We start from the raw sequence: 17,500 nt of genomic DNA, 5'->3' as shown, positions 1-17,500 counted from the left end.
TTAAGATATGGCACCTGTAGATAAAACCCATATTTTCCAATCCACAGGTTTCACATAGAAACAACTACAGGGGTCTTCTCCCCCCTCTCCTCTCCTCCCCCTTCTCCTCTCTCCTCCTCCCCCCTCTCCTCTCCTCTCCTCTCTTCCTCCCCCCTCTCCTCTCCTCTCCTCTCCTCCCCTCTCCTCTCCTCTCCTCTCCTCTCTCCTCCTCCTCTCCTCTCCTCTCCTCTCCTCTCTCCTCCTCCCCCCTCTCCTCTCCTCTCCTCTCTTCCTCCCCCTCTCCTCTCCTCTCCTCTCCTCTCCTCCTCTCTTCCTCTCCTCTCCTCCCCTCTCTCCTCTCCTCTCCTCTCCTCTCCTCTCCTCTCCTCTCCTCTCCTCTCCTCTCATCACCTCTCCTCTCCTCTCCTCCCCCTCTCCTCTCCTCTCCTCTCCTCTCCTCTCCTCTCCTCTCCTCTCCTCTCCTCTCCTCTCTTCCTCCCCCCTCTCCTCTCCTCTCCTCCCCTCTCTCCTCCTCTCCTCTCCTCTCCTCTCCTCTCCTCTCCTTTCCTCTCTCCTCCTCCCCCTCTCCTCTCCTCTCCTCTCTTCCTCCCCCCTCTCCTCTCCTCTCCTCCCCTCTCTCCTCCTCCCCACTCCTCTCCTCTCCTCACCTCGTCCAGTTCTTTGCGCGTGTCGTCCTCCATGCGACGGATGTCCTCCATGGTGAGTTCGATCCACTTGTCGATCCAGCAGAACAGCTGACGGTGGAAGTTGGTGAACAGACGCTTCTCTTGCTGAGAGGGAAGGAGGGACAGAGAGCAAAAAGAGAGCTAAAGGAGACATCCTAGTTGATATGTCTTTGTTACATGTCAGATAATAACATAATAATATAACGTAGATTAAGACAGCCCCCCCCCCCCCCCCCCCCCTCTTGATTCAGAGGGGTTGGCTTGAATGCGGAAAACACATTTCAGATAAATGCATTCAGTGGTACAACTGACTTGGTATCCCCCTTTCCCTTTCCCTAAACTGGAAACCACAGCAGCAAATGATTTAGCCCCTGCAACTCCCAACCTGGCCAGTAGAGGTCAGAACAAACAACAAGTACAGAACAGACATGGAGACTGGGGATGAATCAGTATAGACATGGAGACTGGGGATGAATCAGTATTGACATGGAGACTGGGGATGAATCAGTATAGACATGGAGACTGGGGATGAGACTGGGGATGAATCAGTATAGACATGGAGATTGGGGATGAGACTGGGGATGAATAAGTATAAACATGGAGACTGGGGATGAATCAGTATAGACATGGAGACTGGGGTGGAATCAGTATAGACATGGAGACTGGGGATGAATCAGTATAGACATGGAGACTGGGGATGAATCAGTATAGACATGGAGACTGGGGATGAATCAGTATAGACATGGAGACTGGGGATGAATCAGTATAGACATGGAGACTGGGGATGAATCAGTATAGACATGGAGACTGGGGATGAATCAGTATAGACATGGAGACTGGGGATGAATCAGTATAGACATGGAGACTGGGGATGAATCAGTATAGACATGGAGACTGGGGATGAATCAGTATAGACATGGAGACTGGGGATGAATCAGTATAGACATGGAGACTGGGGATGAATCAGTATAGACATGGAGACTGGGGATGAATCAGAATAGACATGGAGACTAGGGATGAATCAGTATAGACATGGAGACTGGGGTGGAATCAGTATAGACATGGAGACTGGGGATGAGACTGGGGATGAATTAGTATAGACATGGAGACTGGGGATGAGACTGTGGATGAATCAGTATAGACATGGAGACTGGGGATGAATCAGTATAGACATGGAGACTGGGGTTGAATAAGTATAGACATGGAGACTGGGGATGAATCAGTATAGACATGGAGACTGGGGATGAATCAGTATAGACATGGAGACTGGGGTGGAATCAGTATAGACATGGAGACTGGGGATGAATCAGTATAGACATGGAGACTGGGGATGAGACTGGGGATGAATCAGTATAGACATGGAGACTGGGGTGGAATCAGTATAGACATGGAGACTGGGGATGAGACTGTGGATGAATCAGTATAGACATGGAGACTGGGGATGAATCAGTATTGACATGGAGACTGGGGATGAATCAGTATAGACATGGAGACTGGGGATGAATCAGTATAGACATGGAGACTGGGGATGAATCAGTATAGACATGGAGACTGGGGATGAATCAGTATAGACATGGAGACTGGGGATGAGACTGGGGATGAATCAGTATAGACATGGAGACTGGGGTGGAATCAGTATAGACATGGAGACTGGGGATGAGACTGTGGATGAATCAGTATAGACATGGATACTGGGGATGAATCAGTATAGACATGGAGACTGGGGATGAATCAGTATAGACATTGAGACTGGGGATGAGACTGGGGATGAATCAGTATAGACATGGAGACTGGGGTGGAATCAGTATAGACATGGAGACTGGGGATGAGACTGTGGATGAATCAGTATAGACATGGAGACTGGGGATGAATCAGTATAGACATGGAGACTGGGGATGAATCAGTATAGACATGGAGACTGGGGATGAATCAGTATAGACATGGAGACTGGGGATGAATCAGTATAGACATGGAGACTGGGGATGAATCAGTATAGACATGGAGACTGGGGATGAATCAGTATAGACATGGAGACTGGGGATGAATCAGAATAGACATGGAGACTGGGGATGAATCAGTATAGACATGGAGACTGGGGATGAATCAGTATAGACATGGAGACTGGGGATGAATCAGTATAGACATGGAGACTGGGGATGAATCAGTATAGACATGGAGACTGGGGATGAATCAGTATAGACATGGAGACTGGGGATGAATCAGTATAGACATGGAGACTGGGGATGAATCAGTATAGACATGGAGACTGGGGATGAATCAGTATAGACATGGAGACTGGGGTTGAATCAGTATAGACATGGAGACTGGGGATGAATCAGTATAGACATGGAGACTGGGGATGAATCAGTATAGACATGGAGACTGGGGATGAATCAGAATAGACATGGAGACTGGGGATGAATCAGTATAGACATGGAGACTGGGGATGAATCAGTATAGACATGGAGACTGGGGATGAGACTGGGGATGAATCAGTATAGACATGGAGACTGGGGATGAGACTGGGGATGAATCAGTATAGACATGGAGACTGGGGATGAGACTGGGGATGAATCAGTATAGACATGGAGACTGGGGATGAATCAGTATAGACATGGAGACTGGGGTGGAATCAGTATAGACATGGAGACTGGGGATGAGACTGTGGATGAATCAGTATAGACATGGAGACTGGGGATGAATCAGTATAGACATGGAGACTGGGGATGAATCAGTATAGACATGGAGACTGGGGATGAATCAGTATAGACATGGAGACTGGGGATGAATCAGTATAGACATGGAGACTGGGGATGAATCAGTATAGACATGGAGACTGGGGATGAATCAGTATAGACATGGAGACTGGGGATGAATCAGTATAGACATGGAGACTGGGGATGAATCAGTATAGACATGGAGACTGGGGATGAATCAGTATAGACATGGAGACTGGGGATGAATCAGTATAGACATGGAGACTGGGGATGAATCAGTATAGACATGGAGACTGGGGATGAATCAGTATAGACATGGAGACTGGGGATGAATCAGTATAGACATGGAGACTGGGGATGAATCAGAATAGACATGGAGACTAGGGATGAATCAGTATAGACATGGAGACTGGGGTGGAATCAGTATAGACATGGAGACTGGGGATGAGACTGGGGATGAATTAGTATAGACATGGAGACTGGGGATGAGACTGTGGATGAATCAGTATAGACATGGAGACTGGGGATGAATCAGTATAGACATGGAGACTGGGGTTGAATAAGTATAGACATGGAGACTGGGGATGAATCAGTATAGACATGGAGACTGGGGATGAGACTGGGGATGAATCAGTATAGACATGGAGACTGGGGTGGAATCAGTATAGACATGGAGACTGGGGATGAATCAGTATAGACATGGAGACTGGGGATGAGACTGGGGATGAATCAGAATAGACATGGAGACTGGGGATGAATCAGTATAGACATGGAGACTGGGGATGAATCAGTATAGACATGGAGACTGGAGATGAATCAGTATAGACATGGAGACTGGGGATGAATCAGTATAGACATGGAGACTGGGGATGAATCAGTATAGACATGGAGACTGGGGATGAATCAGTATAGACATGGAGACTGGGGATGAATCAGTATAGACATGGAGACTGGGGATGAATCAGTATAGACATGGAGACTGGGGTTGAATCAGTATAGACATGGAGACTGGGGATGAATCAGTATAGACATGGAGACTGGGGATGAATCAGTATAGACATGGAGACTGGGGATGAATCAGAATAGACATGGAGACTGGGGATGAATCAGTATAGACATGGAGACTGGGGATGAATCAGTATAGACATGGAGACTGGGGATGAGACTGGGGATGAATCAGTATAGACATGGAGACTGGGGATGAATCAGTATAGACATGGAGACTGGGGATGAGACTGGGGATGAATCAGTATAGACATGGAGACTGGGGATGAGACTGGGGATGAATCAGTATAGACATGGAGACTGGGGATGAATCAGTATAGACATGGAGACTGGGGTGGAATCAGTATAGACATGGAGACTGGGGATGAGACTGTGGATGAATCAGTATAGACATGGAGACTGGGGATGAATCAGTATAGACATGGAGACTGGGGATGAATCAGTATAGACATGGAGACTGGGGATGAATCAGTATAGACATGGAGACTGGGGATGAATCAGTATAGACATGGAGACTGGGGATGAATCAGTATAGACATGGAGACTGGGGATGAATCAGTATAGACATGGAGACTGGGGATGAATCAGTATAGACATGGAGACTGGGGATGAATCAGTATAGACATGGAGACTGGGGATGAATCAGTATAGACATGGAGACTGGGGATGAATCAGTATAGACATGGAGACTGGGGATGAATCAGTATAGACATGGAGACTGGGGATGAATCAGTATAGACATGGAGACTGGGGATGAATCAGAATAGACATGGAGACTAGGGATGAATCAGTATAGACATGGAGACTGGGGTGGAATCAGTATAGACATGGAGACTGGGGATGAGACTGGGGATGAATTAGTATAGACATGGAGACTGGGGATGAGACTGTGGATGAATCAGTATAGACATGGAGACTGGGGATGAATCAGTATAGACATGGAGACTGGGGTTGAATAAGTATAGACATGGAGACTGGGGATGAATCAGTATAGACATGGAGACTGGGGATGAGACTGGGGATGAATCAGTATAGACATGGAGACTGGGGTGGAATCAGTATAGACATGGAGACTGGGGATGAATCAGTATAGACATGGAGACTGGGGATGAGACTGGGGATGAATCAGTATAGACATGGAGACTGGGGTGGAATCAGTATAGACATGGAGACTGGGGATGAGACTGTGGATGAATCAGTATAGACATGGAGACTGGGGATGAATCAGTATAGACATGGAGACTGGGGATGAATCAGTATAGACATGGAGACTGGGGATGAATCAGTATAGACATGGAGACTGGGGATGAATCAGTATAGACATGGAGACTGGGGATGAATCAGTATAGACATGGAGACTGGGGATGAGACTGGGGATGAATCAGTATAGACATGGAGACTGGGGTGGAATCAGTATAGACATGGAGACTGGGGATGAGACTGTGGATGAATCAGTATAGACATGGAGACTGGGGATGAATCAGTATAGACATGGAGACTGGGGATGAATCAGTATAGACATTGAGACTGGGGATGAGACTGGGGATGAATCAGTATAGACATGGAGACTGGGGTGGAATCAGTATAGACATGGAGACTGGGGATGAGACTGTGGATGAATCAGTATAGACATGGAGACTGGGGATGAATCAGTATAGACATGGAGACTGGGGATGAATCAGTATAGACATGGAGACTGGGGATGAATCAGTATAGACATGGAGACTGGGGATGAATCAGTATAGACATGGAGACTGGGGATGAATCAGTATAGACATGGAGACTGGGGATGAATCAGTATAGACATGGAGACTGGGGATGAATCAGAATAGACATGGAGACTGGGGATGAATCAGTATAGACATGGAGACTGGGGATGAATCAGTATAGACATGGAGACTGGGGATGAATCAGTATAGACATGGAGACTGGGGATGAATCAGTATAGACATGGAGACTGGGGATGAATCAGTATAGACATGGAGACTGGGGATGAATCAGTATAGACATGGAGACTGGGGATGAATCAGTATAGACATGGAGACTGGGGATGAATCAGTATAGACATGGAGACTGGGGTTGAATCAGTATAGACATGGAGACTGGGGATGAATCAGTATAGACATGGAGACTGGGGATGAATCAGTATAGACATGGAGACTGGGGATGAATCAGAATAGACATGGAGACTGGGGATGAATCAGTATAGACATGGAGACTGGGGATGAATCAGTATAGACATGGAGACTGGGGATGAGACTGGGGATGAATCAGTATAGACATGGAGACTGGGGATGAATCAGTATAGACATGGAGACTGGGGATGAGACTGGGGATGAATCAGTATAGACATGGAGACTGGGGATGAGACTGGGGATGAATCAGTATAGACATGGAGACTGGGGATGAATCAGTATAGACATGGAGACTGGGGTGGAATCAGTATAGACATGGAGACTGGGGATGAGACTGTGGATGAATCAGTATAGACATGGAGACTGGGGATGAATCAGTATAGACATGGAGACTGGGGATGAATCAGTATAGACATGGAGACTGGGGTTGAATCAGTATAGACATGGAGACTGGGGATGAATCAGTATAGACATGGAGACTGGGGATGAATCAGTATAGACATGGAGACTGGGGATGAATCAGTATAGACATGGAGACTGGGGATGAATCAGTATAGACATGGAGACTGGGGATGAATCAGTATAGACATGGAGACTGGGGATGAATCAGTATAGACATGGAGACTGGGGATGAATCAGTATAGACATGGAGACTGGGGATGAATCAGTATAGACATGGAGACTGGGGATGAATCAGTATAGACATGGAGACTGGGGATGAATCAGTATAGACATGGAGACTGGGGATGAATCAGAATAGACATGGAGACTGGGGCTGAGTTCTCATTCTCCGGGTGAACGTGAGAAATCAACTTCACTCCTGAAATTCAACTCGGGGGAATCCCCAAAAAGCTTCGATGAGGCAACAGCCCCATGTTGCTATGCCCTCCAGCCTCGCTTTAAATCCCTGTAGACTCGTCAACTAAAATGGCTCACAATCTACCACTTGACTTGAATGACGACCAATAGTCTGTAAATCAACTGAGCGAGTGAGTGAGTGCTCTCATTTGGTCAATGAAAATACAGCCTGGTTGGTTCTCTGTCTCATGGCTTTTATCCAGTCACCATCACAACCTTTATACCTCTCAACACTCCTCACCCCTTCTCACCCCTCCTCACCCCTGCTCTCATCCCCCTTCCTCACCCCTCCCCTCGCAGCCCTTCCTTACCCCTCCTCTTGTCCCCCCTTCTCTCCCCTCCTCTCCTCACCTCTCCCCTCCTCTCCTCTCCTCACCCCTCCTCTCCACACCATCATCCCAGTCATCATCCTCTGTACCTTCTGGATGAAGTTCTCCACTTTGTTCTGCAGGCCCCACCACTTGAACTTGACTGTCACCAGTTTGTAGGCACACATGTGTGGGCAGTCTGTCTTTTTAGGGAGTTCCTTCTGCACACACACACACACACACACACACACACACACACGTTTTATTGTACTGTAATGTTGAGGGAGTTAGTACACAAGCAGACCAATGCTGAGACACTCTCTACTGCACCTTCCAGTCCGGTCCAAGTGGGCCTCTTCCAGTCTTCACTGACTTAAACTTAGAGGGGTCCTCCTCCGGCTTATAGTCCTGGAGAGAGGGATGGATGAAGAGAGAGAGAGAGAGGGATGGATGGATGGAGAGAGAGAGAGAGAGGGATGGATGGAGAGAAAGAGAGAGAGGGATGGATGAAGAGAGAGAGAGAGAGGGGGATGGATGGATGGAGAGACAGAGAGAGAAGGATGGATGGAGAGAGAGAGAGAGAGGGGTGAAGAGAGAGAGAGACAGAGGGAGCAAATGTCAAATTGGCTTTCACCAAATTACCGTGCGACTGACCATGTATTCACCCTGCGCATCCTACTTGACAAAGAAGCAAACCAAAACAAAGGCAAAGACTTTTCACGCTTTGTTGATATAAAATAAAGCTTTGGACTCAATTTGGCATGAGGGTCTGCTATAGAAATAGATGGAAAGCGGTATTGGGGGAATAACATACGACATTATAAAATCCATGTACACAAACAATAAGTGTGCGGTTAAAATTGGCAAAAAACACATTTCTTTCCACAGGGTCGTGGTGTGAGACAGGGATGCAGGATAAGCCCTACCCTCTTCAACATTTATATCAACAAATTGGAGAGGGCACTAGAACAGTTTTCTATTCCGCAACAAAGCCTCCTTCACTCACGCCGCCAAACTTACCCTAGTAAAACTGACTATCCTACCGATCCTCGACTTCGGCGATGTCATCTACAAAATTACTTCCAACACTCTACTCAGCAAACTGGATGCAGTTTATCACAGTGCCATCCGTTTTGTCACTAAAGCACCTTATACCACCCACCACTGCGACCTGTATGCTCTAGTCGGCTGGCCCTCGCTACATATTCGTCGCCAGACCCACTGGCTCCAGGTCATTTACAAGTCCATGCTAGGTAAAGCTCCGCTTTATCTCAGTTCACTGGTCACGATGGCAACACCCACCCGTAACACGCGCTCCAGCAGGTGTATCTCACTGATCATCCCTAAAGCCAACACCTCATTTGGCCGTCTTTCGTTCCAGTTCTCTGCTGCCTGTGACTGGAGCGAATTGCAAAAATCGCTGAAGTTGGAGATTTTTATCTCCCTCACCAACTTCAAACATCTGCTATCTGAGCAGCTAACCGATCGCTGCAGCTGTAGATAGTCTATCGGTAAATAGCCCACCCATTTTTACCTACCTCATCCCCATACTGTTTTTATTTATTTACTTTTCTGCTCTTTTGCACACCAATATCTCTACCTGTACATGACCATCTGATAATTTATCACTCCAGTGTTAATCTGCAAAATTGTAATTATTTGCCTACCTCCTCATGCCTTTTGCACACAATGTATATAGACTCTCCTTTTTTTCTACTGTGTTATTGACTTGTTAATTGTTGTGGCTAGTGATACATTTATTACATACATTTATCCATTATTAAAGTGGCAGGAGTTGAGTCAGTATGTTTAACAGTCTGATGGCCTTGAGATAGAAGCTGTTTTTCAGTCTCTCGGTCCCTACTTTGATGCACCTGTACTGAGGTGAACAGTTAGTGGCTCGGGTGGTTGTTGTCCTTGATTATCTTTTTGGCCTTCCTGTGACATCGGATGGTGTAGGTGTCCTGGAGGGCAGGTAGTTTGCCCCCGGTGATGCGTTGTGCAGACCTCACTACCCTCTGGAGAGCCTTACGGTTGTGGGCGGAGCAGTAGCCGTACCAGGCGGTGATACAGCCCAACAGGATGCTCTCGATTGTGCATCTGTAAAAGTTTGTGAGTGTTTTTGGTTACAAGCCAAATCTCTTCAGCCTCCTGAGGTTGAAGAGGCGCTGCTGCGCCTTCTTCACCACGCGGTCTGTGTTGGTGGACCAATTCAGTTTGTCCGTGATGTGTATGCCGAGGAACTTAAAACTTTCCACCCTCTCCACTACTGTCCCATCGATGTGGATAGGGGGCTGCTCCCTCTGCTGTTTCCTGAAGTCCACGATTATCTCCTTTGTTTTGTTGACGTTGAGTGTGAGGTTACTTTCCTGACACCACACCTCCTCCCTGTAGGCTGTCTCGTCGTTGTTGGTAATCAAGCCCACTACTGTTGTGTTGTCTGCAAACTTGATGATTGAGTTGGATGCCTGCATGGCCACGCAGTCGTGGGTGAACAGGGAGTACAGGAGAGGGCTGAGAACGCACCCTTGAGGGTCCCCAGCTTTGAGGATCAGCGGGGTGGAGATGTTGTTACCTACTCTCACCACCTGGGGGCGGCCCGTCAGGAAGTCCAGTACCCAGTTGCACAGGTCGGGGTTGAGACCCAGGGTCTTGAGTTTGATGACGAGTTTGGAGGGTACTATGGTGTTAAATGCTGAGCTGTAGTCGATGAACAGCATTCTCACATAGGTATTCCTCTTGTCCAGATGGGTTAGGGCAGTGTGCAGTGTGGTTGAGATTGCGTCATCTGTGGACCTATTTGGGCGGTAAGCAAATTGGAGTGGGTCTAGGGTGTCAGGTAGGGTGGAGGTGATATGGTCCTTGACTAGTCTCTCAAAGCACTTCATGATGACGGAAGTGAGTGCTATGGGGTGATATCATTAAGCTCAGTTACCTTAACTTTCTTGGGAACAGGAACAATGGCGGCCCTATTGAAGCATGTGGGGACAGCAGACTGGGACAAGGATTGATTGAATATGTCCGTAAACACACCAGCCAGCTGGTCTGAGCATGCTCTGAGGACGCGGCTGGGGATGCCGTCTGGGCCTGCAGGTTTTGGTAGCGGGCGTTGTTACGTGTCGGTGGCACTGTGTTGTCCTCAAAGCGAGCAAGCAAATAAGTTGTTTAGTCTGTCTAGGAGCAAGACATCCTGGTCCGCGACAGGGCTGGTTTTCCTTTTATAGTCTGTGATTGACTGTAGACCCTGCCACATACCTCTCGTGTCTGAGCCGTTGAATTGCGACTCTACTTTGTCTCTATACTTACGCTTAGCTTGTTTGATTGCCTTGCGGAGGGAATAGCTTCACTGTTTGTATTCGGTCATGTTTCCGGTCACCTTGCCCTGGTTAAAAGCAGTGGTTCGCGCTTTCAGTTTCGTGCGAGTTCTGCCATCAAATCCACGGTTTCTGGTTTGGGAATAATAGACGCTGTGGGTATAACATCTCTGATGCACTTTCTAATGAGCTCGCTCACCGAATCAGTGTACTCGTTAATGTTGTTGTTGGACGCAATGCGTAACATATCCCAATCCACGTGATCGAAGCAGTCTTGAAGCGTGGAATCAGATTGGTCGGACCAGCGTTGAACAGACCTGAGCGCGGGCGCTTCTTGTTTTAGTTTCTGTCTGTAGGCTGGAAGCAACAAAAAGGAGTCGTGGTCAGCTTTTCCGAAAGGAGGGCGGGGGAGGGCGTAATATGCGTCGCGGAAGTTAGAATAACAATGATCCAGGGTTTTACCATCCCTGGTTGCGCAATCGATATGCTGATAGAATTTAGGGAGCCTTGTTTTCAGATTAGCCTTGTTAAAATCCCCAGCTACAATATATGCAGCCTCGGGATATGTGGTTTCCAGTTTTGTGAGTGTAATGTTTCCTGTTAATTTTTGTATTGTTTATTTCACTTTTGTTTATTATCTACTACACTTGCTTTGGCAATGTAAAAATATGTTTCCCATGCCAATAAAGTCCATTAAATTGAAATTGAGAGAGATAGATGGAGAGAGAGCGAGAGAGGGGGGGAGAGAGATAAGGAGAGAGAAAGAGGGAACAGGTGGAGGAAGAGAGGGAGGAAGAGTGAGGGAGGGAGGGAGGGAGGGAGGGAGGGAGGGAGGGAGGGAGGGAGGGAGGGAGGGATAGAAAGAGGGAGAGAGAGAGGGAGGGAGGGAGATAGAGAGGGAGGAAAAAGGGAATAGAGATGTACTGTATAGTGTTGCAATTCCCACCAGGTGGGTTAGACATACCAGTGTGAAATGTATGGCGCTTGCCTTTCACGCCAGAGCTCAGTGTTCGCTTCCCTGCCCTGCTGTTTGCTACAAAAATGTTGTCCATTCAGCATACAATCAATTATTTCAACTTCTGTGCGTATCATGTAGTGCAGCATTTCCCAAACTCGGCCCCCCCATGGGTGCACATTTTGTTTTTTGCCCTAGCACGACACAGCTGATTCTAGTAATCAAAGCTTGACGATGAGTTCATTAGTGGAAACAGCTGTGTTGTGCTAGGGCAACAAAACAAAACGTTCACCCTGAGGAGAAGGGCCCAGGACCCAGGGGAGAAGGGCCCAGGACCCAGGGGAGAAGGGCCCAGGACCCAGGGGAGAAGGGCCCAGGACCCAGGGGAGAAGGGCCCATGACCCAGGGGAGAAGGGCCCAGGACCCAGGGGAGAAGGGCCTAGGACCCAGGGGAGAAGGGCCCAGGATCCAGGGGAGAAGGGCCCAGGATCCAGGGGAGAAGGGCCCAGGACCCAGGGGAGAAGGGCCCAGGACCCAGGGGAGAAGGGCCCATGACCCAGGGGAGAAGGGCCCAGGACTCAGGGGAGAAGGGCCCATGACCCAGGGGAGAAGGGCCCAAGACCCAGGGGAGAAGGGCCCAGGACCCAGGGGAGAAGGGCCCATGATCCAGGGGAGAAGGGCCCATGACCCAGGGGAGAAGGGCCCAGGACCCAGGGGAGAAGGGCCCATGACCCAGGGGAGAAGGGCCCAGGACCAAGGGGAGAAGGGCCCATGACCCAGGGGAGAAGGGCCCAGGACCCAGGGGAGAAGGGCCCAGGACATAGGGGAGAAGGGCCCAGGACCCAGGGGAGAAGGGCCCATGACCCAGGGGAGAAAGGCCCAGGACCCAGGGGAGAAGGGCCCAGGACCCAGGGGAGAAGGGCCCAGGACCCAGGGGAGAAGGGCCCAGGACCCAGGGGAGAAGGGCCCAGGACCCAGGGGAGAAGGGCCCAGGACCCAGGGGAGAAGGGCCCAGGACCCAGGGGAGAAGGGCCCAGGACCCTGAGGAGAAGGGCCCAGGACCAAGGGGAGAAGGGCCCAGGACCCTGAGGAGAAGGGCCCAGGACCCAAGGGAGAAGGGCCCAGGACCCAGGGGAGGGAGACCCTGGGGTAGTGAACCAGGAACAAGGGAGTGCCGAGACAAATCCATGTACTGAATCATCAAGGGGGAGTCTTCTATGCAAATCATTAGTGTTTACCTTGCTATCCACCTGACTGTGGTGTGTCTGACTGTTTACCTTGGTATCCACCTGACTGTGGTGTGTGTCTGACTGTTTACCTTGGTATCCACCTGACTGTGGTGTGTCTGACTGTTTACCTTGGTATCCACCTGACTGTGGTGTGTCTGACTGTTTACCTTGGTATCCACCTGACTGTGGTGTGTGACTGTTTACCTTGGTATCCACCTGACTGTGGTGTGTCTGACTGTTTACCTTGGTATCCACCTGACTGTGGTGTGTCTGACTGTTTACCTTGGTATCCACCTGACTGTGGTGTGTCTGACTGTTTACCTTGGTATCCACCTGACTGTGGTGTGTCTGACTGTTTACCTTGGTATCCACCTGACTGTGGTGTGTGACTGTTTACCTTGGTATCCACCTGACTGTGGTGTGTCTGACTGTTTACCTTGGTATCCACCTGACTGTGGTGTGTCTGACTGTTTACCTTGGTATCCACCTGACTGTGGTGTGTCTGACTGTTTACCTTGGTATCCACCTGACTGTGGTGTGTCTGACTGTTTACCTTGGTATCCACCTGACTGTGTGTCTGACTGTTTACCTTGCTATCCACCTGACTGTGGTGTGTCTGACTGTTTACCTTGGTATCCACCTGACTGTGGTGTGTCTGACTGTTTACCTTGGTATCCACCTGACTGTGGTGTGTCTGACTGTTTACCTTGCTATCCACCTGACTGTGGTGTGTCTGACTGTTTACCTTGGTATCCACCTGACTGTGGTGTGTCTGACTGTTTACCTTGGTATCCACCTGACTGTGGTGTGTCTGACTGTTTACCTTGGTATCCACCTGACTGTGGTGTGTCTGACTGTTTACCTTGGTATCCACCTGACTGTGGTGTGTGTCTGACTGTTTACCTTGGTATCCACTTGACTGTGGTGTGTCTGACTGTTTACCTTGGTATCCACCTGACTGTGGTGTGTGACTGTTTACCTTGGTATCCACCTGACTGTGGTGTGTCTGACTGTTTACCTTGGTATCCACCTGACTGTGGTGTGTCTGACTGTTTACCTTGGTATCCACCTGACTGTGGTGTGTCTGACTGTTTACCTTGGTATCCGCCTGACTGTGGTGTGTCTGACTGTTTACCTTGGTATCCACCTGACTGTGGTGTGTCTGACTGTTTACCTTGGTATCCACCTGACTGTGTGTGTGACTGTTTACCTTGGTATCCACCTGACTGTGGTGTGTCTGACTGTTTACCTTGGTATCCACCTGACTGTGGTGTGTGTGTGACTGTTTACCTTGGTATCCACCTGACTGTGGTGTGTCTGACTGTTTACCTTGGTATCCACCTGACTGTGGTGTGTCTGACTGTTTACCTTGGTATCCACCTGACTGTGGTGTGTCTGACTGTTTACCTTGGTATCCACCTGACTGTGGTGTGTCTGTTTACCTTGCTATCCACCTGACTGTGGTGTGTGTGTGTGTGTGTGTGACTGTATGTGTGACTGTTTACCTTGGTAACCACCTGACTGCGGTGTGTGTGTGTGTGTGTGTGTGTGACTGTATGTGTGACTGTTTACCTTGGTAACCACCTGACTGTGGTGTGTGTGACTGTATGTGTGACTGTTTACCTTGGTAACCACCTGACTGCGGTGTGTGTGACTGTATGTGTGACTGTTTACCTTGGTATCCACCTGACTGTGGTGTGTGTGTGTGTGTGTGTGTGTGTGTCTGACTGTTTACCTTGCTATCCACCTGACTGCGGTCTGCGATGTCGATGGGAACAACATCCACCTTCTTCCAGGTGTCTGCATCCAGACCATGGACCTGTACAGGTATCAACATAGTACAGTTATTTACACACACACACACACACACACACACACACACACACACACACACACACACACAAGCAATCACGCTAGTGTTGTCACGATACCAGAATTTTGACTTCGATACCGGAACAAGGTTTAGTATGACGGTACTTGATATTATCACGATACTTGATATTATCACGATACTTGATTCCAAAACAATACCATGGCGAAAAAAAGTTATGCGCACCAAAATGGATTGTAGGAGCAGAAAATCAGACTGTGAGCCTCCCGGGTGGCACTGCATCACAGCGCATGCAGTGCCACCAGAGACTCTGGGTTCGAGCCCAGGCTCGACTGGGAGGCCGATGGGGCGATGCACAACCGAGTCCGTACGGGAGATGTAGCGATGAGACAAGACTGTAACTACTAACAACTGGATACTATGAAAAAGAGGATGACATTTTTTTTATCAGATTATTTTCATTGATTGAGCGTTTATATGAACACTACTATTGAAGAAATCAATTGGTTTTATTGTGACCAATAAAATGTGATGATTGGATTTCTTTTGACATTTGTCATTTCAACTTTCAATTTCAATTAGCTTTTATAAAATGTATTTAATTTAATAAATGTATTTAAACTTGAGTCTTGTTCCATGTTAGTTTCTAAGTCACAGCATGTCTTTCAATAGACTGTAGAATTCATATAGGCCCAATGGTTTCTAAGTGTAGACCTCACAGTGAAATGCTGAATACAACAGGTGTAGTAGACCTTACAGTGAAATGCTGAATACAACAGGTGTAGTAGACCTCACAGTGAAATGCTGAATACAACAGGTGTAGTAGACCTCACAGTGAAATGCTGAATACAACAGGTGTAGTAGACCTTACAGTGAAATGCTGAATACAACAGGTGTAGTAGACCTTACAGTGAAATGCTGAATACAACAGGTGTAGTAGACCTCACAGTGAAATGCTGAATACAACAGGTGTAGTAGACCTCACAGTGAAATGCTGAATACAACAGGTGTAGTAGACCTTACAGTGAAATGCTGAATACAACAGGTGTAGTAGACATTACAGTGAAATGTTGAATACAACAGGTGTAGTAGACCTTACAGTGAAATGCTGAATACAACAGGTGTAGTAGACCTCACAGTGAAATGTTGAATACAACAGGTGTAGTAGACCTCACAGTGAAATGCTGAATACAACAGGTGTAGTAGACCTCACAGTGAAATGCTGAATACAACAGGTGTAGTAGACCTCACAGTGAAATGCTGAATACAACAGGTGTAGTAGACCTCACAGTGAAATGCTGAATACAACAGGTGTAGTAGACCTTACAGTGAAATGCTGAATACAACAGGTGTAGTAGACCTCACAGTGAAATGTTGAATACAACAGGTGTAGTAGACATTACAGTGAAATGTTGAATACAACAGGTGTAGTAGACCTTACAGTGAAATGCTGAATACAACAGGTGTAGTAGACCTCACAGTGAAATGCTGAATACAACAGGTGTAGTAGACCTCACAGTGAAATGCTGAATACAACAGGTGTAGTAGACCTTACAGTGAAATGCTGAATACAACAGGTGTAGTAGACCTTACAGTGAAATGCTGAATACAACAGGTGTAGTAGACCTCACAGTGAAATGCTGAATACAACAGGTGTAGTAGACCTCACAGTGAAATGCTGAATACAACAGGTGTAGTAGACCTTACAGTGAAATGCTGAATACAACAGGTGTAGTAGACCTTACAGTGAAATGCTGAATACAACAGGTGTAGTAGACCTTACAGTGAAATGCTGAATACAACAGATGTAGTAGACCTTACAGTGAAATGCTGAATACAACAGGTGTAGTAGACCTCACAGTGAAATGTTGAATACAACAGGTGTAGTAGACCTTACAGTGAAATGCTGAATTCAACAGGTGTAGTAGACCTTACAGTGAAATGCTTAATACAACAGGTGTAGTAGACCTCACAGTGAAATGCTGAATACAACAGGTGTAGTAGACCTCACAGTGAAATGCTGAATATAACAGGTGTAGTAGACCGTACAGTGAAATGCTGAATACAACAGGTGTAGTAGACCTCACAGTGAAATGCTGAACACAACAGGTGTAGTAGACCTTACAGTCAAATGCTGAATACAACAGGTGTAGTAGACCTTACAGTGAAATGCTGAATACAACAGGTGTAGTAGACCTTACAGTGAAATGCTTAATACAACAGGTGTAGTAGACCTCACAGTGAAATGCTGAATACAACAGGTGTAGTAGACCTCACAGTGAAATGCTGAATACAACAGGTGTAGTAGACCTCACAGTGAAATGCTGAATACAACAGGTGTAGTAGACCTTACAGTGAAATGCTGAATACAACAGGTGTAGTAGACCTTACAGTGAAATGCTGAATACAACAGGTGTAGTAGACCTTACAGTGAAATGCTGAACACAACAGGTGTAGTAGACCTTACAGTGAAATGCTATATA

General features: G+C 47.6%; 1 protein-coding gene across 1 annotated transcript in view; it reads right to left on the bottom strand.

Moving 5' to 3' along the window:
• LOC139388340 (phosphatidylinositol transfer protein alpha isoform-like) overlaps window positions 1-17,500 on the bottom strand; it is a 57,267-nt gene that overhangs the window by 7,558 nt on the left and 32,209 nt on the right. The window contains exons 7-10 of the mRNA XM_071134953.1: window positions 14,922-15,005; window positions 8,019-8,096; window positions 7,799-7,909; window positions 648-770 (exon numbers count right to left, since the gene is read on the bottom strand). Coding sequence (XP_070991054.1) covers window positions 648-770; window positions 7,799-7,909; window positions 8,019-8,096; window positions 14,922-15,005 — 396 coding nt within the window. The remainder of the gene's footprint in view (window positions 1-647; window positions 771-7,798; window positions 7,910-8,018; window positions 8,097-14,921; window positions 15,006-17,500) is intronic.

This window comes from Oncorhynchus clarkii, chromosome 29 (genome assembly GCF_045791955.1).
Source record: "Oncorhynchus clarkii lewisi isolate Uvic-CL-2024 chromosome 29, UVic_Ocla_1.0, whole genome shotgun sequence".
NCBI classification, from domain to species: domain Eukaryota; kingdom Metazoa; phylum Chordata; class Actinopteri; order Salmoniformes; family Salmonidae; genus Oncorhynchus; species Oncorhynchus clarkii.
This window is presented reverse-complemented; position numbering and strand designations above follow the sequence as displayed.